Raw genomic sequence first — 27107 nt, 5'->3', positions numbered from 1 at the left:
TCCAAACCTTTCTGGAGGAACTCATAGGATTTGGAATGCTTACACTGAAGTTACTGAGTTACTGATACCAAGGATGTTGCCAAATGTTCTTGCCCGACTCCCATCACACAAAAATCCAACAATGTACATCTCAGCATTTTTCAGCTGAATAATAACTGGATTATTATTTTTGACAGTATGTCACCATGTTACCAGGTGTGGAATTACGACTTGTTTATATTGCAATAGGTTGTACCCAGTGCTTTAAGAGTGGTACAAACAAAAACTAGGGCATGATTTGCAATATTTGCTTGTTGATTTTCTGGTGTGAGATCATCATAGTCTACATATCCATCTATTTTTAAAGAAGTGCCAATAAATTTAGTTGTTCTTTTAGCTTCACTTCATCTAATATTCTTATTCCTAACATGTCATCTTCTTAAGTGTTAAAGGTTTCAGAAATGGCACTGAATGAATGATAATTGATACCGTATTGACACTTCAGGCCTTTCAACAGTCTGCAAAGATGTGATGGTGATGGGAGTGGCAGAAGGTCATGCTGTCTACAATGTCTATAAACTTTTGGGGACTTAATTTCCAATAGGAGTGCTTCCAGTAGAAGTTCGTCATCATTACACATGCCTTTTGAATTGTTAGTTTTGCTCTTCAATATGGTATCAATTATTATCTTCTGTTTCCTACTTCGTCTTTCAATAGAGGTATTTAGCTGTTTATTAAATGACTTAATTTCTTGAAGCCCCCAATCTAGTTGAACATTCTTTTCTTCTTTTAATCTTCTGCAAACAAAAGTAACCTTCCTCTGGAGATGCTTAATTCTCTTTTTTAAGATGAATTCCCTCTAATTATGAGCACTAACCTTTGAAATGACATCAGCACTACAGCCTACAGAGCTAATACTAGGGGGGTCCAGTATGGAATAATCATGAGGGGAAGGAACATCTGATTTGGTAGACTGGCATTGATAAGCAGACCTTCTTACTATGATGTTTCGTGATAACTATTTTGAAAGATTTGGAAATATGTGCGAGACTGCTGTGGGATCCAGTTTACATCTCTGTCTTGGAATTTCCACTTTTTCACCACTAATAATGAAACAGTCACATTTTTCGATAAGTTTGGCCGTAAAATGTAGATCGCAGATACGACTTATCGTTCAAAGGCAAATATTGTTGTGAAATAGCTTTTAACCCCTTGGAGTGTAGTCTTTTGGGGATGAAAAAAAAAAAAAAAAAAGTTTTTCATTCAGCTGTTTATTGTAACCCAACTTGCAACCAAGTACATAGTACGTTGTAGGCACATTCACATGAAATAGTAATTTGAAATGTATGCCGAAGTATACGCCCTATTTCTCAAATACTTAATATTTTTCACTTTTCAGTTCATAAAATATTAACGGCAGATATTTTGCGCATATATAACTAACGAAAAAACTGAAAAATGTTTACACTTCTGCTTTAAGCTGACAAAACGCGCACACACCTACCTGCCTTTACACAGACAACAGCACTGCAGGCGGTGGAGAACATGCACGCCATGCCTATTACGTGTGATTTAGAGAGAATCGTCACACTAGTCATTTCTATTTGTCCTGACTTAAGCTCAATGACACGAAGGCGACAGTTGACATACTGATGGTCTATGTTTTTCCGTAAGTACGTCCATCTGTGTATAGGTTTCGTACACCAGAAATATTCCATACTAAATTATCTTTCTTAATTTTCCTCAAATTGCTAACAAGGGAATGTCAAGAGCACTTAAAACTCCAAGGCTACTGATAAATCTGGGAGAAATAAAATGAAAATTTATGACCTTACTAAACAGTATTTTTAGTTTATAAATTTAAAACACAGCAGGAATGTGAAATTCAAACTGTAGTACATTGAACTTGAGTAAATGTTTGAAAAATAATAATATCAAGCACATATTTGTAGGATTTAAAATAATCTCAATTTAATATGTATCAAACAACATTACAGATTTTAGCTTACATTTTTATACAGCCCTATAGCAAACAAGTGGCTGCCAGACTATCATACAAAATTATCTTTAAACTGTTTGATTTTAGAATGAATTTACTGTATGGAAGTGGAGGCTGTGTGGATTCAGGATATTTTACTCATCTCATAAGTTAGAAATAACAGCAATGAACGTAGTAAGAATGACTGCTGGTACAAACATGTGAGAAGAATGACAGGAGGACGATGGATGAAGTATATATCAACCAGCTCTGGCGGTGGGTCATGTGAGGCGAGTGGAGGAGGCCTGGTTATCTAGGAGAATAATGGATTGGGTCGTCGAGGGTAAGAAAAAGAGGGAGACCGTTGTTAGAGACTCCTTTTTAAATTATCTATGTATATAAAATAAGAGTTTTGTCTGTACATTGCTCAGAATTTGAAAAGAATGGCATTTCTGTATCGGTCATGTCCACAGTAACAAGAAAATGCATTTTTTACTTTTCCGTAATTTCTGTCTGTCTGTCTGTATGTATGTACACGCATCACGGGAAAACGGCTGAAGATAATTTAATGAAAATCGGAATGTAAAGTCAGGTGATGAACCGCTACAATCTAGGCTATAAATTATTTTAATCACGCTGAGTGAAATGGTAGTTTAGGGGAGGGCCTAAAATTTAATTCTCAAATATTTATGTTATTAGTGGTCATGTCTTAATGAAAATCGCTAGACAAAGATTGGAAATAATTCGCTACAATATAGGCTATACACGCTGAGAAAAATGGTAGTTTAGGGGAAGGCCTAAAATTTAATTGTCAAATATTTATTTTATTAGTGGTCGTATCTTCACGAAAATTGGTATGCAAAGTCGGGGAATAGGTCGCTATACTCTAGGCTATCACTGAGTGAAATGGTAGTTTAAGGGAAGTCCTGAAATGTAATCTATATATAAAATAAGTGTTTTGCCTGTGCATTACTCAGAATTTGAAATGAATGATATTTCTGTATCTGTCATGTCCACAGTTACAAGGAAATGCATTTTTTACTTTTCCATAATTTCTGTCTGTCTGTACACGCATCAATAGAAAACGGCTAAAGAGAATTGAATGAAAATCGGTATGTAATGTCGGGTGATGAACCACTGCAATCTAGGCTACAAATTATTTTATTCACGTTGAGTGAAATGGTAGTTTAGGGGAAGGCCTGAAATGTAATTCTCAAATAAGTTATTTATGTTATTAGTGGTCGTATCGATAAATACTACATAACTAACATAACTTTAGTTATGTCGTAAGATAGTAGTAGTTATGTAAGAAGTTATTAAACTTCCAATCACTTATGTCTTATACATTGTTACCATACCGCATATAATCAGAGATATTCATGAATTTGAATTTTTGTTACTAAGTCCATATCAGCGCAGAGTCACGAGAAAATGGGTAAACAGAATTTAGTGAAAATCGGTATGTAAAGTCTGAGAATAAGGAACTACAGTCTACGATATAAATAATTTTATAGGACACCCTAATATCACAGAGTCGAAAGAAAACTAATGTGAAGGCCTGCAATATAGAAAGCTCATAAACTTTATCAACAATAACATTACATTGACCATTGTTTGTTGTGATGTGCTTTTTGTCTTCTGTTTCCTCTCATCCCCAATAGATAGCATTACTGCAGCGTACCGAGGTTTTTTTAATTTGCTTGACGTCGCACCGACACAGGTAGGTCTTATGGCGACAATGGGATAGGAAATGAATAGTGGTGTGAAGGAAGCGGCCTTGGCTTTAAGGTACAGCCTGATGTGACTGGTGTGAAAATTGGAAACCACGGAAAACCATCGTCAGGGCTGCCGACAGTGGGGCTCGAACCCACTATCTCCCGAATACCATCTTCAGGTTTGCCGGCAGTGGGGTTCGAATCCACTATCTCCCAGATGCAAGCTCACAGCTGCGCGCCCCTAACCACACGGCAACTCGCCTGGTCGTACCGACTGTAACAGCCTGCCTGTATATTGGCGGGAAGTAGCTGGGGTGTAAGATAACTTTCTTCTTTAGCATGCCATTCCTTTGGTTCATACATTTTCTGATATATCTGGTACGTAACACACTGGTTTATCATAGTATTCAAGCTATACAATCCCTACTCTGAGGCACTGATTGGAATGAGTAGTGTGCATATTTAACGGAATAATGACAGAGGAGTGTTCACGGCAGCCTGCGACCTGGTTATTCCAGCTCTGGAACTTTGGACTCCCAGATCGGCACTGTAGTACTGTTTGTTGAAAGTGAGAAAGTGTGCGGTTTTTCATTTGATCGAGTATTTTATATGATAACATTGCTTTCAATCGCTACATTCCTACTGACGTTTTTGTAATGACCTATGTTGAATTCAGTTAGGAAAACCACCAAGTCAGTCTTTCTGAGAATCCCGTAGCGAAGCACGGGTACATCAGCTAGTTATTTAATATGAGAGGTGTGGAACTAAATGACGGGTACACTGTACATGTACATGTTTTGTTTCAAGACAATGACATACAAACATAAAATTTGGAAAATTAATTTTAAAAGACATGTAGTAGTTAAAAACAAGAGGGTTTCTCTTCATTTCTTGCTCAATCATTCCTAACCTACAGGACTGAATGAGCTAAAATTTGCTATGAATATACCTCAGATAGTCAGATCAATAATAAAAGTATTCTAATTTTTCAATAATTAAAATTTCCTAAATGGCGACCATTAATACGAGGTATTAACTGAACTTACGCATATTTTAATCACCAAATAAAAAGCCCTGTATGGGCACTAAATATTCAGTTATCTACACACACAAAAAAAAATATGCATTTTCTTTGTAACTAATTGTTTTCCATGAAATTTGACTTATGTGTTGAAGTAAGCATTCCACAGCACACCCAAGCTGAGCAATATTTGGCTGGGTATTTGGCCGGTTCTTGGTATGTCCTACTACTTCAGTCTGTATACCAGAGAGTGTGAAGGTTGCTGCTTAAAAATTACATGCCAATGAAGGGTACAAACAAAAGTCGGCGACATTGCCAACTATCACCCCATCAATGACAGGTACATTCTACTGGTATGCGGTAATGAAAGGCTAAAATTGCTTTTATAAAAACCTAAAAAATCTGGGCCTTATTCATAAGCTAATTTAAACAAAAGAAATATTGAAGATATTGGTGCTGAACTTCAACGAACACCAGACAATCTGTGTTAAAGTTGGTCCAACACATAAAAGATCAGCAGAAAACAGCGCAAAGTGATACAAAATTACTTATTGGTAAATACTTTTCAACACACCTACAATTTTAAATGTATGAACGCTGAGTACTCAGCCCGAAGGCTGGTTAGAAACTCAACAGCTCTGCCGCCAGGTGCCATAGATAGCCTAAGCATCACTGCAGAGGTGACCAGGGAAATGAGGAGAAAGGTAGTTTCCTGAACAAGCGAGAAGTTGCTATTCCATATCAGTCTGCCAAGCTCACTGAAATGCACACACCAACTGATCCTATGAGTAACATTTTCACACCACTCATAATAGGGACTGGTTGCACAAGGAATGGGATTACTAGCATCATGCATACCTCAGTCACTTTCATATTGTCAAAGCCCAGGATATGACAGACAGGTCCAAGAAAGTAATAAATTCATTCTAACCTGCACTAGAAGGACATAATGCACTGTGTAGTTCCAGCAGAAGCATACAATTTTAAATAGGGAGTAATATGCTATCAATTTACAGTTAATCAATTCTATCTGAATTATATGCAATACTAAGAAACAAGAATATTTTGTTTGGAGCATACAAATATCCATGCCTTTTTACTTCTCATTCATAAACAGGGCTTATGGAAAAAAAAAATTCTGAAACAAAGTAACAAATAAGACAAATATCACCTCAAAATGTTGCTCTAAAAATGACAAAACCTTGCACTGACGTACTTACTCTTTCTGGTGTGCAATACTCTCCTTCTGAGTTCCATAAGGAGTTTCTTGACTCTTTCTTTTGGACTGCTCAGCCGACTCTGTTGAGATAGGATCCCAAACTTGCTCAGGTTGAGATTCAACCACTGAACTGTAACATTCAAAGTATCCTTAAGTATCTATTCCATTCAAAGCAAATTCACCACCCAAGTCAAGAAAATGTTTCTAAATGATGTCAGGTTTTTTTTTTTTAACAACAAGTATGTAAAATTTATAACACAGTTTTCAAATTTTAAAATGTTGAAAACCATGCTGCTAGCTTTGAGAGAAACCCAATATGAAGTCCCTACATGTTGTTCGCTAAAAAAGGTTTTTAAACATGTCTAAACGTCTGCATTGATTTTCCTACTTCTCCAATAGCATAATTTATTTATTGGCAGCTTTCAAATTGGCAGAATAGAAAATTAACTTACACAAAGACCAAACAGCAACCTTCCTATTTTATAAGAGCTTAATCCATCTAATTCAAAATTCCTTTGGTGTTTTTTCACTAACACTCACCAATAAGCACTTAATATTCTCTACAACCTCCAAGTCATTATTCTAGTTAAGCTTTCACTTCGATTCCAGAAGTATATCTCACTTTTAAACAACAGAATTATACACAGGCTTTTAACAGGAAAAACTATGCGAAACATTTGATAAGAACAGCCCAGTTAATTTTTCTTGGCAGTGCATTTGATTGGTGTGTAAACAAGAGACATGATAATGTGATATTATACGAGGACTGTAAATAAAGTAGTGGCAATATTGATAGAAAGCAATATTTAATGAATTAACAAGTACAACTCCATTAGATTCCTTCAGTGTAGTCACCTGCAAAGTCTATTACATTTTGCCAAATGTTGGGTAGCTGCTGGGACCGTTGGCAAAGAGTTCTCTGTTGATGACAGCCACGGAGCGCCCTCGGAGGAGTTCATTCAACTTTGAAAACAGGTCGAAGTCACAAGGACTCGTGTGAAGAGAGTACGGAAGGTGTTCCAAGACCTCCCATGGCCACCATTGCAATGAGAGTTTGACATTGTTTGTAACATGACAATGTGTGTTGTCATACAACAAAATAGGGCTATAAAAAACGTAGATGTTTGTGCCACATAGCCCAAACACAGATGTTGCTCCAGAAATCGGCAGTAGCAGTCACTGTTGACGGTTAGTCGCTGAGGCACAGCAACATATCAGATGTAAGGCTTTTCAGGCGTTTGCTCTATTAACCAGCGTTTTGTCTTAGGGCTAACACTAGACTCGTCAGGGTGGGATGTGTCAGACCCTACCCACTGACGCTGGGTGTATGCAGGTGAGCTCAATCAGAAGCCTAAGCGTAAGCCCTTGTAGTCCTACACCACAATCAGCATAAGCTTCACCCAACTGGCTTCCTGTCAAAATTTCTGTGGGGGCGGCTAACCTGGGTGACATCTTCATTTGATTGACGCTTTAATTTAGGCTCGCAGGCTCGTGCCCACATATCAATGGCAACAATTCGCTGCAGAAATGAGTCTCTTTTGTTGCAGTTTCATCCAGGTGGATGCCAGCTAGTGCATACTGGTGCCATTTCTGTACATCGGGAGTTGATATGGAACCTAACGGGACGCAATTTCCCTCGTGTTAAGACTTCGTCAGTATGTGCCACATCATTTGATGATTGAGACCAACCTCTATAGACAATTCCCTGTCAGTCCATCAATGGTCTACAGAAATGAGACCACTCAAGATGTCAATCTGATCCTGAGGAATTGACAGCCGACCTGTGCGGTGCAAATCCGGTCTCATTCCGACCCGTAAGAAACGCCTTGACCGATAATGCAACCATCCTATAAAGTAATGCATTCTCGCCATAAGCTTCATTTCTGCCATGGGCAACTTCAATTTTAATCCAAGAACGCTGATCACCTTTTGAAAACATGCTTTCTTCTTCTTCTTCTTCTTCTTCTTTTATGACCACATAGGATCACTTTAGTCAGTCCGTCGTTCAGGTCTCTTTGGAGGGATTGTTCGGGCTTTGCGGTCCTCCCAGTACTTCTTCAGACGCTCTGATCTTCGTGCCCTTTCCTCAGTTGAAAATGTACGTGTTGTTGGTTTGTTTTGTGTAAGGGTAAAGCAGAGGTTTGTATTCTTGAGTTTTGTATTCATTTTTATCTTATTTGTGGTGTCTTCTGTTGTAAGGCCTATTTCCTTCAGATCCTCTCTTACTTCTCTGATCCATTTACATCCTGTTGTGGTATTTTTTGAGACGAGATTGTGTTGTACTAGTTGTTTCAGAAGTCTCGAATCCTGCATCCTCATGATATGTCCAAAGAATCCCAGTCTCATCTTACGCATAGTATCCGTAATGGGTTCTAGCTCTTTGTACACGACTTTGTTAGGTATTAACCGCCACTGTCCATCTTTCTGGTATTTTTTGTTGATGCTTTATAGTATTGAAATCAACACTCATCACTTCAATGCCATGCAGCAACAACACTCCCAAATGGATGCCCGTCATATGCACACTACACATCGACAACAGTGCCAGCTGACTGCTCCAATATACTATTTGCGTACGCCTGATCTCCTGCGAGTGTTTGGACTATGTTGCCACTATTTTATTTACAGCCGTCGTATAAGAAATACAAGTGTCACACACCAACACGTTAGCATGTTTTTACGTTTTATCATATGACAGGGACACTATAGATTTGTTCTATTTAAGTACATCCATATCTTTATACAGTCAAATATCAGTAAAAAAAACAAAAAAAAAAAAAAAAAACTTTGGTTCACGAAACTATTTTTCGTTCAACTGAATATACCAGTAACAAACCATTCTATACATGGAATTGTAAAAGAGGAAGTTGAGTTTTTACTAAGGCCTACCTTGTCAGAAATCCTGAATTTTTACATTAACTGTAGTGTAACTCAAATGTACCATTTAGAGAAAAACAATTATCCTGTAAAGAGAATTGTTAACATTTTTTCTTCTCTGTTGAGTCAGATGACATAATTGACCTAACAATACAAACTGTACTGTATGTTCAGAATGTACTTTTTGCACACTGAAATTAGCAATGAAGGGCCTATCATTCAGACATTCACGTACACAAGCACTCTCATCCTTGTTAATTGTACATGAGCTGACTGTCAATAATCCAATTTTACATTATAGGACTGGAATTCCAAAAAATGTAATGACAAGTTTTTGCTAATTGTGCAAGACGATAAATATCCACACCTGGAAATACAGGACTGTACATGTTCACGTAAGGTATTTCCATTCAACCCTCCCTGAACCCTCAATCAGCAGTAAAAGATTAACAGCAGACTGCATATGGTACAAGAAATAACAGGATATTTTGACGTCGGTAGATGCAGAGTGGGTTTTGGCCCTTGGGTTTCGTCCCTTAAGAGGCCACGGCTTGTCCGTGGTCCAATAGCTCTGTACTCTGACCGGCCAACCGAACAGAGGAGAGGTTGCACGGCTCTACCGTGGCTCTACGCCTCTGCCTTTGGAAGACGGGACAGGGGCACAGAGCTGGACTTCATGCCTGGCCCAACCCATCAGCTGTCCTGAGAATGGTTTTCCGTGGTTTTCCATTCTCCTGCACTAAGGCGAATGCAGGACAGTTCGTAGTGTAGGCCATGGCCACCCCCCCTCACCTTCTCCACACATCTCCTTCACTGTAACAAACTCCCGGCCTGAGAGACGGCGTAACTGTCTAAGAGGCCTGCCTCCCCCTTTAGGGGAGGAATGAAAATGTTTAGTAGTAGTGATAGTAGATATTTTGAAACCAGTGCAATCGCTGAGACATTCTATGCTTATCTGTTGCCTCCCATATCTCCCTCCACATTTCTTGTAAGAATACTGTAATAGTGCTTTCAAACAATGCAGCTTATGTTTCACAATACACAGCAAGTGGAGATAGATAGATAGATAGATGCACAAAATAAATTCATTCAACTGGTCATATGTTGATGAAAGGATATTTATCTCTTTATGATCTAATAAAATCTCTGGTCTACCAGAGTTTATTTTTCTGGGAATATTTAAACGTAACGATTAAGGGGACATATCCGAAGGTAATGGATTTTACTGCCACAAAGTATTGTGAGCATTGTTGTTGTTGCATTATTTGACTTTGACTGATTGAGCAGTAAATGCGCTGGGGTTAGTAAAGTGGAAACTTTGGTCATCAACCGATGTAACTTAATTGTGTTTAGCCTTTCAGCTTAGAAATGGTCATGGGGTCATCAACCTCAGGGACTTAGATTAGGACCATATGCCATTGTAGCATCATTTTCCTTGCAGTATTCATCCACAATGACTTTAAAGTAACTTAAAGTAGAGGTCGGTCCATGACATAGCCGCAGGTCACATCGATTCAATTATGGGTCCATGCCGTATAACCAGTGAGTGGCACACACCGATTGGACTGCCTTAATTATACCCAGAGCCCAAAGTTCCTGTTATGAGGGCTGGACCATCAAGAATCATTATGAAGGTACATGTAGTCTCACATGGAAGCCGAATTTAAGGATTTCCATACTTACTTTCTTTCTTTAGTTAATAATTGAGACAATGGTTTCTAGTAAAGATGCCCATCAGGCAGTTAAGTCAAAGGCTCAAACCAGCGTTCGGTCCCTAAGTGTAAAATGATTGTGGTAGAGTGGACAGGAGAGAGTACGAATTATACATGGATTTCAAATTATTAGTTTCTTCAGTAAAGTTTTCCTAAATAAAAATACAGATATTTTATGAATAAGACCTTACATTTGAGTAGATAGATTAGGATTACTGAACCCTACCTTTAACTCAGCACGTGACGAAGAACCCGATGCGACCCAAGAGACAGATCTCATGAAATTTTGCTGATAGGTAAGGAAAAGGTAGGTATCCTTCGGAGTGGACCAAAGGGTTCAATATATACAATTCGTATTTTTATCCCTACAACGGTTAAAATGTTTTTAATAAATTCCAATAAAATAAGATATTTGCCGACTCGTGTTCAATATCTTAAAATAAATATTAAAATCGGAAAGCTGTTAAAACCACACTCCCCAGAAAGCCTCAAGAACCTCCCGCAGCGAACACTCATGTAGCCTGTCACTAAGCAAGAGACTGTACCCAATGACCTGCTGGAAAAACAAAACGTCAATGTAATTTTGCGAGAAAAGTTTGGTATTCCCATTTGCTGAGGTTCCAAGCCATATTTAATTAAAAAGTGATTACAGGAGTTACCCTATTTCACATCGGATGGTAAAATTCTGAGACTTTTGTAGCAAAGAGGTGAGTGAAACCTGATTTATATTTTCCCCTAACGAGTTATTAACAATTTAGCCAAATAAACATGGTATTTTAATTGATGTCTATTAAAATGTGTAAAATTGATGCTGCCTAAAAATATTTTAGAACTTATTTGAGATTCTATTTTAGGCAGCTAAATAACATTTTAATACCAAAAATCCAAGTTCTAATAATCACTAATGCGTGTTACTGCGGTTGTTGGAAGTGTAGTGTGTTGTCTGAATATGAAGAGAAAAGTGTTGAACAAACATAAAAACCTAGTCCCCGAGCCAGAAGAATTAATTAGACACAATTAAAATCCCCAATCCCACTGGAAATCGGATCAGGGACCTTCTGAATCGAAGGCCTCAACGCTGACTATTAAGCCAAGGATTCGGACAAAACTAAATCATTATTGAGTTTCAGTATTTCTGTCAGTATAAACATTCAACTTTTGTAGTAGAACGAAGCAGAAATGATTTGATTTCATTTTTTCTACTTATTTTAACATTCAACTTTTGCAGTTTCAATATTGCTGCCTGATGTTTAAGGTTAGGCCGCCAGGTGCGCCACTGTTAACATGTCTCTCAGTTCAGTATGGGAGAATACTGAAGTGTCCAGTATTGTTTATAGTGTATTTGGTTATATATTCACTTTAAAAGCATATTCAATTTAGGCTCAATATAGTCCTTCCTTGTTAAAAGGGGGGCACAGAACTATCAGTATTCTTTTGATAATGTATGAAGAAAATAAGATTCTATATAGTACAAAATATGAATGCATTTGGCATCCTTACATTTCTACTAGTAGCTAGCTCTGTAACATTCATTGGTAGAGCCCTGCGCGGATATACAAAATAATATTTGCATCCGCTCCGCATCCGCAAAATGGTTATCCATGGATAATTTAAATATTTAACTAAAGTATGTTACACCCAAGGTATTGAAACAGATAGATCTGTTAACATAATACAATAGACCTGGCACCAAAACCCCTAAAGTCGTAAGTTTATGAGGGACAACTACCGACGTATTGACCTTTCTTCCTTCCTTCCTTCCTTCCTTCCACTAACTGTGGGCTGTATCCAGTTAGGCTTAGGTCAGATTTATGGCTTTATGGTATCAAGGCTCTTTATACATCACCATTCTCCCATTCCAATGTCAAGGGTCGCCTAACCACAAGCAGAAACAAGAGTATACCCGAGTGAAAATCAGTAAATGTTACTATTTAGAAATTATCAGCAAATTATCTGCACTGCCATACAGTTTGTATCCAGCAAGACTAACTTCGCGGATATCTGCAGATATCCGCATCCGTGCAGGGCTCTATTCATTGGTTACGCCAACATCGACTGATCATTTGTGAGGAACTGTCCTTGTGAAAATACCTCTGTTAGCCTACTGTTGCCCAAAAGAATATGAATGAAAGACTTCTGAAAGAAGTTACCTTTCCAAGTTACACAAAGAAATTTCTGCAAAAGATGTTGAAATATTTATGTCAAAAATGGTAAAAGAACAGGTTTTGGTCAAAAAAGGACATATAAAAATGCATTCACAAGCCCATCAAATAATTTATACCTAAATTCCAAGAATCTACTACTTACAAAAGAAACAGGCTATATATACAACTTCAACAATGTTAAAATGAAAAACATCAAATGGCACACTACCTTTTTTCTTCCTGAACCTGTCTTGCTGTGACAGGCAAGTGGGGTCTGATGTAAGCATGTTCCAAAGCAGCTTTTCTCTTTTTAGGGAGCCGTTCTTGACTTAACTCGGTAGATCCACGTCTGTTGCCAGCCTGCTTGTTCAAGTCAGGCTGCCTTATTTGCGAAAACTCTGATTCTCCAACACTGCTATTTCCTATGCTGTTGTCATCCTCAATTATGCCATCAGATAAATCAACTTCTTGTTTTATGAACACCTCATTCGTATTCCATGACCTGTAAAAAGGCCCTAAAATTTAGTACACTTTCTAGAGGCATAGTGTTATAGAATCCAGAACATGACATTCCCCGACTTGAAAATGAAATAAATGTGACTTTACAAACAAACAGTGAAACATCAATAATTTTATGTATGTGCAGCTATATAGCACATCATCATCATCATCGTTGACCATCTCCAGTCGCCTGTGCACACCAGACAAAAATAGTCAACCCCTTGAAAGAGCACACTGGTCACTTTGGAGTGATATAGATGATTTGCATTGTTACCAGGTAATCCTCTGTGTGTGCATGTGTGCGCGTGCGAGTTGTATGGAAATTCGCAATAAGATAGGACGAAACAAAAGACGTGACAGACTGGCAAAGAGGGCTCTCATATTTGGACATGTCCATGACCACACAGTGAATGAAGTTACCCGATTCGTTGGTGTATCAAAGGGAATGATGTACCACTCATGGCCGTGAAAGACGGCAAAAACTGTGGTTGTAAAATGATCCCAACTGACAGAGACTGGAGACAAATGTTGTGTGTTGTCAATTAAAATTGGTTTCAAACAAGACAGGAATTGCTACTGCTAGTGAATGAGAAGGTCCATCCCAACCAGTTTCCGAGTAAAGATACCGAATGAAAGTGCAAGCAATGAACATTTGAATTTGGGTACCTTGTAAGAGGCCATTGCTCCCAGCAGCACATAAAGCTGAACATCTTCGATGGGCCAAACAACACTGAAGATGGACAGTAGCTGTCTAGAGACATGTAGTGTATTTCGACGAATAGCTATTTTGATAGTTTTTAAATGACGCACGGCGTCGAATACACCGACGGCACAATGAGGTGTTTAACCCACAGTGTGTGGAGGGTGTAGTTCAGGCTGAAGAGGGTTCTGTGATGTTGGGAATATTTTTCGTACTATGGCTTGGATCCACTCAGTCAGGTCACTGAACATAAGAAAGGACCGGGATGTTCATTTCAACATTCTCAGGGACCAAACGTTGCCCTTTATTCAACATCTTTTTAATGAGTATACTAGGAACAATCCCATTTTCCAAGATGACAATGGCTATGTTCACAGCGGATGAAATACAGACATCAGCATTCCTGCAACTTAGTGGCTCTTTTGGATCTCATAATCAGTGAGTGGCCACAACTGGATATGGCATAGCTTCAGAAACTTGTGGACTCCCTTCCTTACCAAATTAAGGTGGTTTTCAAAGCCGGAGGAAGTGTTACATGGTATCAGAACGATGCCTCCAGAACATGATTTAATTTTTTGTCTGGTTAGCTTATTAACACAGCGCAGGGGGGTGCTGGATTACTGGGATTAATAGACTATTACTTCTGGTCCTAGAGAAAGAATATGTTGTTGTTGTTTGAGTCATCAGTCTATAGACTGATTTGATACAGCCTCCATGCCACCCTATCCTGTGCTAACCTTTCAATTTCTACATAATTATTGCATCCTACATCTGCTTGTCATATTCGTACCTTGGTCTACCCCTACCGTTCTTACCATCTTCACTTTCTTCAAAAACCAACTGAACAAGTCCTCGGTGTCTTAAGGTGTGTCCTATCATTCAATCTCTTCTTCTCGTCAAATTTGGCCAAATCAATCTCTCACGAATTCGATTCAATATCTCTTCGTTCGTGATTCGATCTATCCATCTCACCTTCAGCATTCTTCTGTAACACCACATTTCAAAAGCTTCTATTCTCTTTCTTTCTGAGCTAGTTATTGTCCATGTTTCACTTCCATACAATGCCACGCTCCACACAAAAGTCTTCAAAAAGATATTTGTAATTTCTATATCAATGTCTGAAGTGAGCAAATTTTTCTTCTTAAGAAAGCTCTTCCTTGCTTGTGCTAGTCTGCATTTTGTCCTCCTTACTTCTGCCATCGTTAGTTATTTTACTACCCAAGTAACAATATTCATCCACTTCCTTTAAGACTTCATTTCCTAATCTAATATTTCCTGCATCACCTGCCTTCGTTCGATTGCACTCCATTACTTTTGTTTTGGACTTATCTATTTTAATCTTGTACTCCTTACCCAAGACTTTGTCCATACCAATCAGCAGCTTCTCGAGATCTTCTGCAGTTAAATTGAAACAACAAATAACGTAGTTTAACCTATTCAATACAAATAAATAAGAAATGTAGTGTTTCATTTATATTTAATTATAAGCGGAAGCGGTACCGGTTTTGACCCCAATCTGGGTCATCATCAGCCGAATAAAATGCAAAAACAATGCATAGGTAAATAAGAAATTAAAGAACGAGTCGTTCACAAAAACAGTTGAAGAGGCAAAATAAGATAATGGGGATTGGCACTGTGCGATTTTAAATAGTAAAATCTAGTAGATGTAGAAGGTCAGTCGCTTATATGAAGTAAGGCGCGACCTTCTGAATAGTAGCACAACACACGCAAAGTTCAGCACTGTCTCAAAATGTTTATGAGAAGAGGTGAACAGTTAAGTGAGCCAGTATGCATATATTATCAGGTGCGAAGTCACAACACAATTTAATAAATATGAAGTCCCAAAATTGTGTATAAGTCGAAGACAAGTCGCTTGATTGAAGCGAATTGCTAGCTCCTGAAGATCAGCGCAACACACTCAATGTCCAGCACTGTGTTTTCAAATGCCGACGGAACTCTGTGAATAGCTTGATGATTCAGTCTGTAATTGTTTCAGTTGCGAAAATGTGTGTGTATATAATACAAATTAATACAATTGATTTAAAATATAGTTGACTTAACTGTTCTAAAGAATCTACAAGATCCTAGTTATATACTTCAATTATATTAAATACGGAATGATTCTAATATCTTGTAAAGGAGTTACAGTGGCAAAAATTTGCCAGAGATTGACTGCACAATTCGGTGATCAAACATTGTCACGGACGCGTGTGTTTGCCTGGCACAAAAAGTTCAAGGAAGGATGAGAACACGTGGAAAATCAGCAACACAATCGCTGTCCTTGGACCAGCATTATAGACAAAAACATTAGTGCGGTTTAAGACATTATTGACGACGATCGACGGGTGAGAGTATCAGAAGTTGCAGAACAAGTTGGAATCAGTTATGGGAGCTGTCAAGAATTATCAAAAACTACGTACATTCCGTAAAGTGTGTTCCAGAAGGGTTTCTCGCCTTTCGACTGAAAATCTGAAGTTGAGACACTTGGAGATCTGTCGGAGGCTTACAGCAAGGTTTGCGAAAGAAGGTGATGCATTTTTGAGATGAAACATAGGTCCACCACTACACTCCCAAATCCAAACAAACCAGTAAGGAGTGACGGAGGAAAGGGGAGGCAGCACCAGTGAAAGCCAAAACTCGACTGTCAGCTGGCAAGGTTCTTGCAACCGTTTTTTCGATCAGCGTGTCATTTTGCTGATTGTTTTCTTTTTTTTTGCATGAGCGATGCGCAATCAATGCACTACTGCGAGCTGTTGAACAAGGTGAGGGTGTATATCGTCGCAAAAGACGAGACCAACCGATTCGACAGGTCATCCTCCTCCACGACAATGCTCAGCCCAATATTGCAGCTTAAACTGTCTCCAAGCTACAAGAAATGCACTGGACTACACTTGATCATCCTCCTTACGGCCCGGATGTATCGCCCTGCGATTTCCATTTGTTCAGACCGCTCAAAGAAGCTCTAGTGGAGGGCAACGATTTGAAGATGACAAGAGTGTGGAAGACTTTGTGCCCAACTGGCTGGTGACACGACCCTCTTCTTTCTATGAGGAGGGCATTAAAAAACTGCCCATACCCTGGGACAAATGCATTTCCAAAGGAGGAAACTATGTGGAAAAATACTCTGTAATAGCCTTGTGTTTTTCAATAAACAAATTTAAATAAAAAATAAATAATAAAAAAAAAATCCCATTTATATTTGATCCCCCCTCGTACGTATGACCAACTCTCCAGACTATACATCAAGAAGGGCGAGAGATGTCTTAAAACAGGGTCTGTTTCGCCTTCTGAGGAACTCCCTTGTCCCATACTATGTTCCGTACTTGATGCAAGAAGTTGAATCCTTTTTGCACCCTGTTCAACACTTCATTCTTGGCACTTCCATCATTTGATATTGTACTCCCCATATATTTAAAGGTATTCACACATTCAATCTTCTCTCCCTCGAGGGTGAGGTTACAAGGTGTATTTGTCCTCCTAACTTTCATTACCGCTGTTTTGATCTTGCTCACAGTTAAGTTACATTCTTTAAACTTGGTGTTCCAAAGATCCAGTCTCCTCTGAACATCTCTCACAATATTAAGATAAAACTACTCCAAATACGGAATTGCTTACGCAATATCCAAGATTCATAATTATCCGAAGCCTGTTCATCACCATACCACAATGGTCTACTATAGGCCTAATTTTTGTAAAATGTAAACCAATATAGTTCAAAAAATAAACCTGTGTTATATTTAAACCGTGCTTTAAAGAAATGTTACACGGCACAGGGTTATTTTATACATCGTTTGGTAAGTTTTATAAAATTTGTACACCGCAACTTACATTGAACATTTTTTTCAGACGTCAGAAAATGAGTGGCATGAAATATCCAAACAGTATGAAGAAAAATGACACTTTCCCAATTGCCTTGATGCTCTCAATGGAAAACATGTTGAATTAAAGCCACCAAGATGCATGGGTTCATACTATTTCAGTTACAAAGGAGGAAGTAGCAAAATGTTACCAAGCTCTAGTTGATACAAGATATAAATTTCTGCGTGTAGATGTAGGATCAAATGGACGAATAAGTGATAGGGTGTACTAAAAAATAGTATGGCATATGCAATTGTGCACAATAAATTAGCCAAATTCCCTTTGCCAAAATAATTACTGGGGTGTCCTATCAAAGTGCCATATGTAGTAGTTGCAGATGATGTTTAACCAAAAAAAAAAAAAAAAATCATGAAACTTTATGAAGGGAATCTCACACAAAAGCAGGAAAAATAAAAAAACTTGAGCAGGGTTGGGCATACATTAACAAAAATGCTTTTAGAATATTGTGCAACAGATTCAGAATTTTACTGAAAAGAAAAAAAAAAAAAATCCCTTGAAGAGAGTTGAAATAATTACATTATCTGCCTGTGCAGAGCATAATTTTTTTATTAGTTACATAGAGCAAAAGGTATGTAGGGCAACTAGAAGAGACGGAAGACACGGAACAATGTGTAGTTGTTCCTGGTGGATGGAGTGGGAATCAGTACTAGTAATAAACAGCCTGTTTTCCAGTCATGTGACCGGGTCAGGAATGGAATGAATGAAGCCCCATCTAGCGGCGGTGATAGGAATTGTGCCTGCTGCCAAAGCCTGTCGCACTCCTCTGGGGCAATGATTAATGAATGGCAGATGAAATGAAATGATATTGGAGTGTGTTGCTGGAATGAAATATGACAGGGAGAACTGGAATACCCGGAGTAAAACCTGTCCCGCTTCCGCTTTGTCCAGCACAAATCTCACATGGAGCGACAGGGATTTGAACCACGGAACCCAGCGGTGAGAGGCCGGCACACTGCCACCTGTGCCACGGAGGCTTAGTGGGAATCAGTAAGGAATTAACATAACTAAGAAGCATATCTTGAAATATAACTTACTTTAGTTAGAATGTACTGTATGAAATAAAACAATGTGGAATGTGGCGGTTTTAGAAATTCGAGTGAATGTTCATAATATTAAATTTTAATTTCTTGTACTAACAAAGCTGGAAACTTAACATAGATTAAAATATGAATTATAATACAAGTTATGCTTCCATCATTCCTTATTTAAATGTTATAATTTTTAAATTATATTTTACTGTTACATCTGAAAAATATCATTGTGAAATTACAAGGGAATAACATAATAAAAAAACACAACACAACAGCTGCTTATCAGTGGGTTTTCTTGAAGCATACTTCTCCCTATGACATTTACATCTTCTGAACCATAAGCAATTCCAGTGTAGATGTGCAAATACAACATAGCTTAGGATTTCATTCTTCATTTGTCCACTTTCTTTTTTAAACTCTGCAATACTGGCCCAGTTTACATCAATTTTAGGTCCATGTGCAATATATGTGACCCGTTGTGCAGAAAGGCGCATAAAGTTAGTTTTTTCCATTTTGAGATTTTTGTAGTTCTAAAAATGGCATAAGATTGGCATGTAAAAAAAAATAAAAATAAAAATTCATGCTTCTAGGTGCAATACTTCTGCAGATATTTATTATCGACTGTTCCTATTAAGAAAACTGTAAATTGAGAAAATCGCAACTACAGCTTCCATTTATTTTCTTACCAACTGAACAAAGTTTTCACAACATTGAGTGGTGAAGACTTGAGCTGCTACATAACTTAGTTTGTTAAGAAGACCCATAGGTCAAGTCAAAACGAAGAAATGCAATTTTTACACTCCAGACACTTTTGTTCAAATCTACTGCAAAATTTCCATTACTGACTTAGGGCCCCTTTCTGTGCAAAGGGTCACATATTAAGGGAAGTTATTACGTGGGTAAACTGTTAAATTCATCTTCAAGTTTATCATGTTCATTTTCCTTCATGAAACTTTGAAATCTTTGAACTAATTTTTCAGGAGATGAATAGAAAATCTTCATTCTAAGAGAGATGTCTACAACTTCGGCATGCTAAGGAAATTCATCAAGGGCAAATTTCCTGATAAAGAAACTGCAAAGTGGCAAATAGTAGGGCCGATTGTATAAACATCATTGACTGGAGATCAGTTTTAATCTAAGTTCGAAAAATGATCTGAGATCAGACCGGTGTTGTGTTGTATAAAGGCCCGCTCACACCTGGTAGAATGGTATTGAATCAAACCAAACAGAATTAATTTTTAACATGTGTTTAAATGGGAGATAGAGATGGCGATCACCACGAATCGAATCGAACACGATTCTCTGCCAATAATAGTTTTCGACCAGCGGAGCAGAATCGAACAGAATTTTCAAGATTCATGCAACTTCGTAGACGGTCGGGTTGAGATTTTTCAGATGACCATTTAGTGGCACGTGTGTAACAGCTTCAGCAGGAAAGCCAGCTGTTTCTTGGATAAGGTCGGGAACGTTCTGTTTTGTGATAGTAACTTATTAATACCAGACATGAAAAAACTTATCAGTTTAGTTCAAAAATATAATTTCCTCTACTACAAAACCCATGAGCATTACTGCAACAATGAACAAAATAATGCCTGGGAGGAAATAAGCAAGGCTATGAAAAAAACAAACTTATTAGAATATTCAATTTTGTGGTAGGTTACTGTAGTCTATATACAATTTATTTCATAAATTCTGTTGACTTCATCACAAAATCATGTTATGTTGGAGTCCACATACAGTATATCACTACAACAATTGACTTCACATCTCACATGGGATGTATCTTTACGTGTTTATTATATTTACGGTGAATGATTTTGTAAATGGCATTCCCTAGGTTTCAAACTGTCGTATATATGTTCCTAACAAATAGTAGGCTACTGTATACAAAATTGCTCTGCTGTGGCAGTGCAATTAGGGTCGCGTAGGTGTGAGTTTTCACTTGGGTGATAGTGGGTTCAAAACCCACTGTTAGCAGCCCTGAAAATGGTTTTCTGTGGTTTCCCATTTTCATACCAGGTAAATGCTGGGCTTGAACCTTAATTAAGGCCTCGGTCCTAGCCCTTTCATATCCCACTGTCGCCATTAAGACCTAGCCGTGTCTGTGCGATGTAAAGCAAATAATTTAAAAAAAAAATAATGTTGAGGCTAACTCGATTAATGATTTCATCTGCCACGGAACGCAATCTACTGCATTAAAGTAGTTTTTAAAATGATCACTGACTCCCATTGCATCTGAGATAGTATTTCACACTGTAAAATTGAACTTTTCTGCTACATTCTATTCTCTGAAATAGTTGTTGAAATTGCAATACAGTAACTCTGAAGTAAGCCTACCATTGAGATTTAGCTTCATCGCGTAATAAACATTTCAAACAAGTTTGAATACCCTCTATTTGTCTCTTGTTAATTTCATGCACCCAGAAACTTCTCCGAACTCTCGTAATTTTCTGCCTCCTTACACCTTCTATCAGACCGTCCATTGCAAGCCTGAAGTTTACCCTAGAATCCAGTTCCGATTTTGTTCAGCTAGATGTGCGCGGTCGAGTGGAAATTTCGGCTGTTCGGTTCGATTCGATTCCACTAGGTGGGAGCAAGCCTTAACACTGATCTAAGATCAACTAATCGAAGTTCATTTTTGATCCCAGTTCATATGTGACCAAACCCACCAACCTGGGCCCAATGTTTGAGAAGCCAGGCTCTGCCTGTCATTAGTCAGGACAAAGGGCGAGTGATAGAGGAGTAACACCTCTTTAAAAAACCTTGGTCCAGCTGACCCGGCTGGTAGTCCCATGTAAGGGTCCCTTGCCAGGGTTACGGTGAAGACCTCAATGGCAGTGAAGGTGGAGAAGACAGACTTCGGAACGGTGGAACTGACGGACGAGGCAACCCTCCTATGTGGGGAAAATAGAATAGGAACTGCTGCCTTGTAGTCAGAAGTGGGAAATTCAAAGGCTAAGGGAAGAAACCCCAACAGAAAATCAGTAGGCCTGGCTACTTAGAAGGCAGCCCCTACACCAGGCTTTGGGTGCTGAAGGCCAATAACCTACACGCCCGAGATTAACCTATTACAGAAACATCAACGAATAGAAGCCGGATGGATAAAATGGATTTGACTTTTAGCATGAATACGGACACGAGAACTGGAATGTGGAATATACAGACAATGTGGCAGGCACGAAGATTGGCTGAAGTATCTAGGGAGATGAAGCGATACAGGTTGGACATATTAGGCTTGAGTGAGACGAGATGGACTGGGTTCGGTGAGATAAAGACCCAGGAAGGGGACACGCTGCTGTACTCAGGAAGAGAAGAAGAACATAGAGAGGGTGTTAGATTACTGATCACTCAAAAGACAAGGAAGAGTTTGATAGAATGGTACCCAGTCTTAGAAAGGATTCTAGTAGCTCGATTTGCATCAAGAGTAAGACCTATTACAGTGGTGCAGTGTTATGCACCAACACAGGCAGGAGAAGAAGAAGAAGAGCAATTTTATGGTCAGCTACATCGAACCCTGTTAAAGGCAAAGAAAAGGGATATAATGGTCGTGATGGGAGACCTGAATGCGAAAGTTGGCAATGATAACCAAGGAATAGAAAATATAATGGGAAAACATGGTATAGGTAATAGAAATGAGAATGGTGAAAGACTTATTGAATTTTGTAGTAACCACAGGTTGGTGATAGGAGGCACTATCTTCCCTCATAAGAATTGCCATAAAGTGACGTGGGTTTCCCCTGACCATAGAACGGAGAATCAGATCGACCATTTCACTATCACTATGGCGAACCTCCCTTTTGGACGTGAGGAAGAAGAGGGGGGCAGATGTGGGAAGTGACCATCACTTAGTAGTAGCTACGCTCCGACTTAAGATTACAAGTACTAGGCACATTCATCAGAAGAGGAGGATAAAGTATAACTGGGATAAACTGAAGGACAAGGAGGTGCAACAAAATGTTTCACTACAATTGAATAACCGATTCCAACAGCTAAGAGAGGAAGAAGGACAGGATATTGAACATAATTGGAAGAGCATAGAGAGTACCTACATTAATACCTGTGAAAAGGTCTTAGGCAAAAGGGAGAGAGAAAGAGAAGAATGGATTACTGAGACATGGGAAGCCGTGAATCAAAGGAAGGAATGTAAGATAAGACTCAATACCGCAAGAACACAAGAAGAGAAGGCACAAGCTAGAACTGACTTTAATGAACTTAACAAAATAGTGAAGAGGAGATTTCGACGTGACAAATGAGCATTTATCAATAATCTTGCAACACAAGCTGAGATGGCAGCACAAAACAATGATAGTAAGACCCTCTACCACATTACCAAGAGACTAACAGGAAAGTTTTCTAGATCTGACAAGCCAGTGAAAGCCAAAGATGAGAGATTATTGTCCACACAAAAAGAACAGCTAGAAAGATGGAGAGAACACTTTCTGGAGATCTTGAATCGTGAAACAATCGAGGAAGAAGAGACAGAGGTGATGACCGTAGAAGAGCAGGAAGATGTTGCTTTCAGTACAGAACCGCCATCAAGAACAGAGATCCAAAGGTCCATTAAACAACTAAAGAATGGCAAAGCGGCAGGTATGGACAATATCATACCGGAGGCTTTGAAAGTGGACGTGGGTACTTCAGTCGAGATTCTGTTCCCACTTTTCAAGAAGATTTGGTAAGAAGAAGAGAAGATCCCCACAGATTGGAAGAAAGGATTGTTGATTAAGCTTCCGAAGAAAGGAGATTTATTGGAATGTGATAACTGGAGAGGGATTACCCTCCTTTCGACACCAAGTAAGGTACTCTCACGAATAATTTTAGAAAGGATCAAAAAGCGAGTTAACTCAAGGCTGAGGGAAGAACAAGCAGGATTTAGAGAAGGTTACTCCTGTACAGACCAGATCAACACACTGCGCATAATTATAGAACAATCCACGGAGCTGCAGTCGTCACTGTATCTGCTATTTGTAGACTTTGAAAAGGCATTTGATAATGTAATGAGGAAGATGTGGAAAGCCATAAAAGAATTTGGGATTCCAAAGAAAATTATAACGATAACCCAAGAAATGTATGAGAACTACACATGCCAAGTTTTACATCAGGGGACGTTGTCTGAGCCCATCCCAGTAAACACAGGGGTTAAGCAAGGATGTTTGCTGTCACCAATACTATTTCTGATGGTGCTGGATCTTATGATGAAGAAGGCAATGAATCGCCGAAGAGGAATTCAATGGGGACTGACAGGCAGGTTGGAGGACTTGGACTTTGTGGATGACTTGCGTTTGCTAGCCAACAGTTTTAAGGATATGGAAGCAAAGCTGAATGATTTAAAAACCAAAGCATCAGAAGTGGGATTGAAGATAAATGGAAAGAAAACCAAGAAGATGCGTTACAATAACCAAAACAAGGCACTATTATTTTTAGGAAACCAAGAGATCAAATTAGTCAACCAGTTTTGCTACCTGGGAAGTACAGTCACCCCTGAGGGAGGAACTATAGAGGATATAGGAAATAGAATAAATAAGGCTAAAGGAGCATTTGCAATGCTGAGACCAATCTGGAAATCTAAGGAACTTAACACCTATACCAAACTATGCATCTTCAATACAGATGTCAAGTCAGTACTGCTCTATGGGTGTGAAACATGGAACTAACAAACAACTGATTAGCAGACTTCAAACATTTGTGAACAGAAGTTTGAGGAATATCCTGAGGATATGGTGGCCACAAGTAATCTCCAATGAAGAACTGTGGGAAAAAACCCATCAAACACCCATTGATATTGAGATGTGTCGTAGGAAATGGAAGTGGATCGGGCATACATTACGGCGAGATAAAAACATAGCAAGACAAGCCCTGGAATGGAACCCACAGGGTAGCAGAAGAAGAGGCAGACCAAGAAACACATGGATGAGGAGTGTAATAGCAGAAGGGATGGAGAAGGGAGGGAAGACCTGGACAGAGATCAGGACGATGTCGCAGAACAGAGTCCGGTGGCGGAAGTTCATTGATGCCCTATGCTCCACTTAGGAAATAAGTCAAGTAAGTCAAGTCATACGTGACCGCTTGGCAACAGCGCAGAAACACCTGCGTATCGCGAGTCACGTTGAGCAGTGTGAATCTGTTTTCCTTCGTATTCTGTGTGCTGAGCGAAAGAAAGAAAAAAATTACAAATGAAGCAGAAAAAGGATTGTTCTTATTTTTCCAAGGAGGACAAGGATGCCCTAGTTGAATTCATTTCGGGCGAGTTGGCCGTGCAGTTAGGGGCACGCAGCTGTGAGCTTGCACCCGGGAGATAGTGGGTTTGAGCCCCACTGTCGGCAGCCCGGAGGATGGTTTTACATAGTTTCCCCACACCAGGCACTGTACCTTAATTAAGGCTATGGCCACTTTCCACTCATTAGACCTTTCCTATCCCATCGACGGCATAAGACCTATCTGTGTCGGTGCGATGTAAAGCCAATTCTTTTTTTAAAAACATTGAAATCTTGGGAAAATATAAAGACATTATAAAGTCTAAAATGACGGATGCGATAACATCCGTGCAAAAACAACATGCGTGGAAAAATGCTGCCTCCGACTTCAATTCCAGTAATATAAATTGGCCTAATCGATCGTGACAAACATTAAAGTTGTGCCTAGAACACCAGGGAAGTGTTGTACATCGAAAAAATCACGCATGATTTTCCTCACATCAATTTATTCAGAAGGCATTTTTTGTTGTGTTTCAGTACAGCAATAAGGTTAGATACACGATGAAAGGCTCTGCAGACTGTTGCTGTGTCTTCAGGCAGTAAATCACCTACCGGGCAAGTTGGCCATGCGCGTAGAGGCGCGCGGCTGAGAGCTTGCATCCGGGAGATAGTAGGTTCGAATCCCACTATCGGCAGCCCTGAAGATAGTTTTCCGTGGTTTCCCATTTTCACACCAGGCAAATGCTGGGGCTGTACCTTAATTAAGGCCACGGCTGCTTCCTTCCAACTCCTAGGTCTTTCCTATTCCATCGGCGCCATAAGACCTATCTGTGTCGGTGCGACGTAAAGCCGCTAGCAAAAAAAAAAGTAAATCACCAACGACTAACCGAAACTTCCTGTGGCAAAGAATCTTAAATTTATTAACAACATGTGCATTGGAGACAATGGAAGGTTTATCTAGAATATCACGCAACCTGAGTTCTAGCTGTTCTACGGTATCTTTTCCCAAGCGAAACCTCAGTATAAACTTCTTATCACTCAATTCTCCCACTCTATTTCCTCTTTCACAGAACACATGGACAGCCCGACAAAATTAATCATTTTCATCATCAGAAGATTTATCTGAGAAATCAGAGTAAACAGACATCTGTAAAATATGAACAAAAGATAATAACTTAAGCAATTTATCGAGAGTGTGTTATACTATCACTTTACACTGCAGTAAGAAGCATAACATTGGCTATATACGGACAACTATCGCTAGCAATGTATGAGGTTAGACTTCATTGTATTTTCTTATGATTTATCGTAACAACACAGATAATATTTTGTTAACAATCAGCTGTTCTTGTATCTCAAATAGAAAACAACTCCTTGATCTGAGATTAGAGTTTGATCGGAGAAATTTCTCCAGTCAAAATCGATCTTAGTTCAGTGCGAATTGATCTCAGATTAATTAATAAATGTCCGAGTTTTGCGTGAACCGAGATCAATTTCATCTCTCGTCTATGTTCAAACTGTTCATACAATCGGCCTTACTGAATTATAAAATAACTCTATAAGATCAAAATAACAGTATTATTATTTTAGATAATTATTTATTGTAGTGGTAGAACGGTAGATTGAAAAACGCTTGAAAAGTGTGAACCTTCCATGACCGTATGGGTTGTTATTGCCAGTCCAAAGGCCATCGCTAGAGTACTGGTAGTGGCTGCTGATGGGCTGTTCTAGTAAGCCAAGCCTGCAACATGCCTGGTTTGGACCGTCGGTGCCACAAAGATTCTTATATGCTTTCAACGCATTTTGCCTTTGTAGAACACTTATCAAGACGGTAATTTTTTTCTTTTGGCTTAACGTCGCACCAACACAGATAGGTCTTATGGCAACGATGGGATAGGAAAGGCCTAGGAGTTGGAAGAAAGCGGCTGTGGACTTAATTAAGGTACAACTCCAGCATTTGCCTGGTGTGAAAATGGGAAACCATGGAAAAACATCTTCAGGACTCCCGACAGTGAGATTTGAACCCACTATCTCCCGGATTCAAGCCCACAGCCGTGCGCCTCTGACTGCACAGCCAACTCGTGAGAAAATATAAACCAACCTCTGGAATCTGCCATATCTTGAGGTGTATGCCATTCTTACTTAACTGCAGTATTT

The 27107-nt window shown here is 39.0% G+C and overlaps 1 protein-coding gene across 7 annotated transcripts in view; it reads right to left on the bottom strand.

The window, feature by feature from the left end:
- LOC136885915 (uncharacterized) overlaps positions 1–27107 on the bottom strand; it is a 446154-nt gene that overhangs the window by 18381 nt on the left and 400666 nt on the right. For all 7 annotated transcript variants that reach the window (XM_067158634.2, XM_067158618.2, XM_067158642.2 and 4 more), the window contains 2 exons: positions 12875–13147; positions 5914–6042 (listed from right to left, as the gene is read on the bottom strand). In XM_067158634.2, the coding sequence (XP_067014735.2) occupies positions 5914–6042; positions 12875–13147 (402 nt within the window). The remainder of the gene's footprint in view (positions 1–5913; positions 6043–12874; positions 13148–27107) is intronic.

Source organism: Anabrus simplex, chromosome 1 (assembly GCF_040414725.1).
Source record: "Anabrus simplex isolate iqAnaSimp1 chromosome 1, ASM4041472v1, whole genome shotgun sequence".
NCBI lineage: Eukaryota > Metazoa > Arthropoda > Insecta > Orthoptera > Tettigoniidae > Anabrus > Anabrus simplex.
This window is presented reverse-complemented; position numbering and strand designations above follow the sequence as displayed.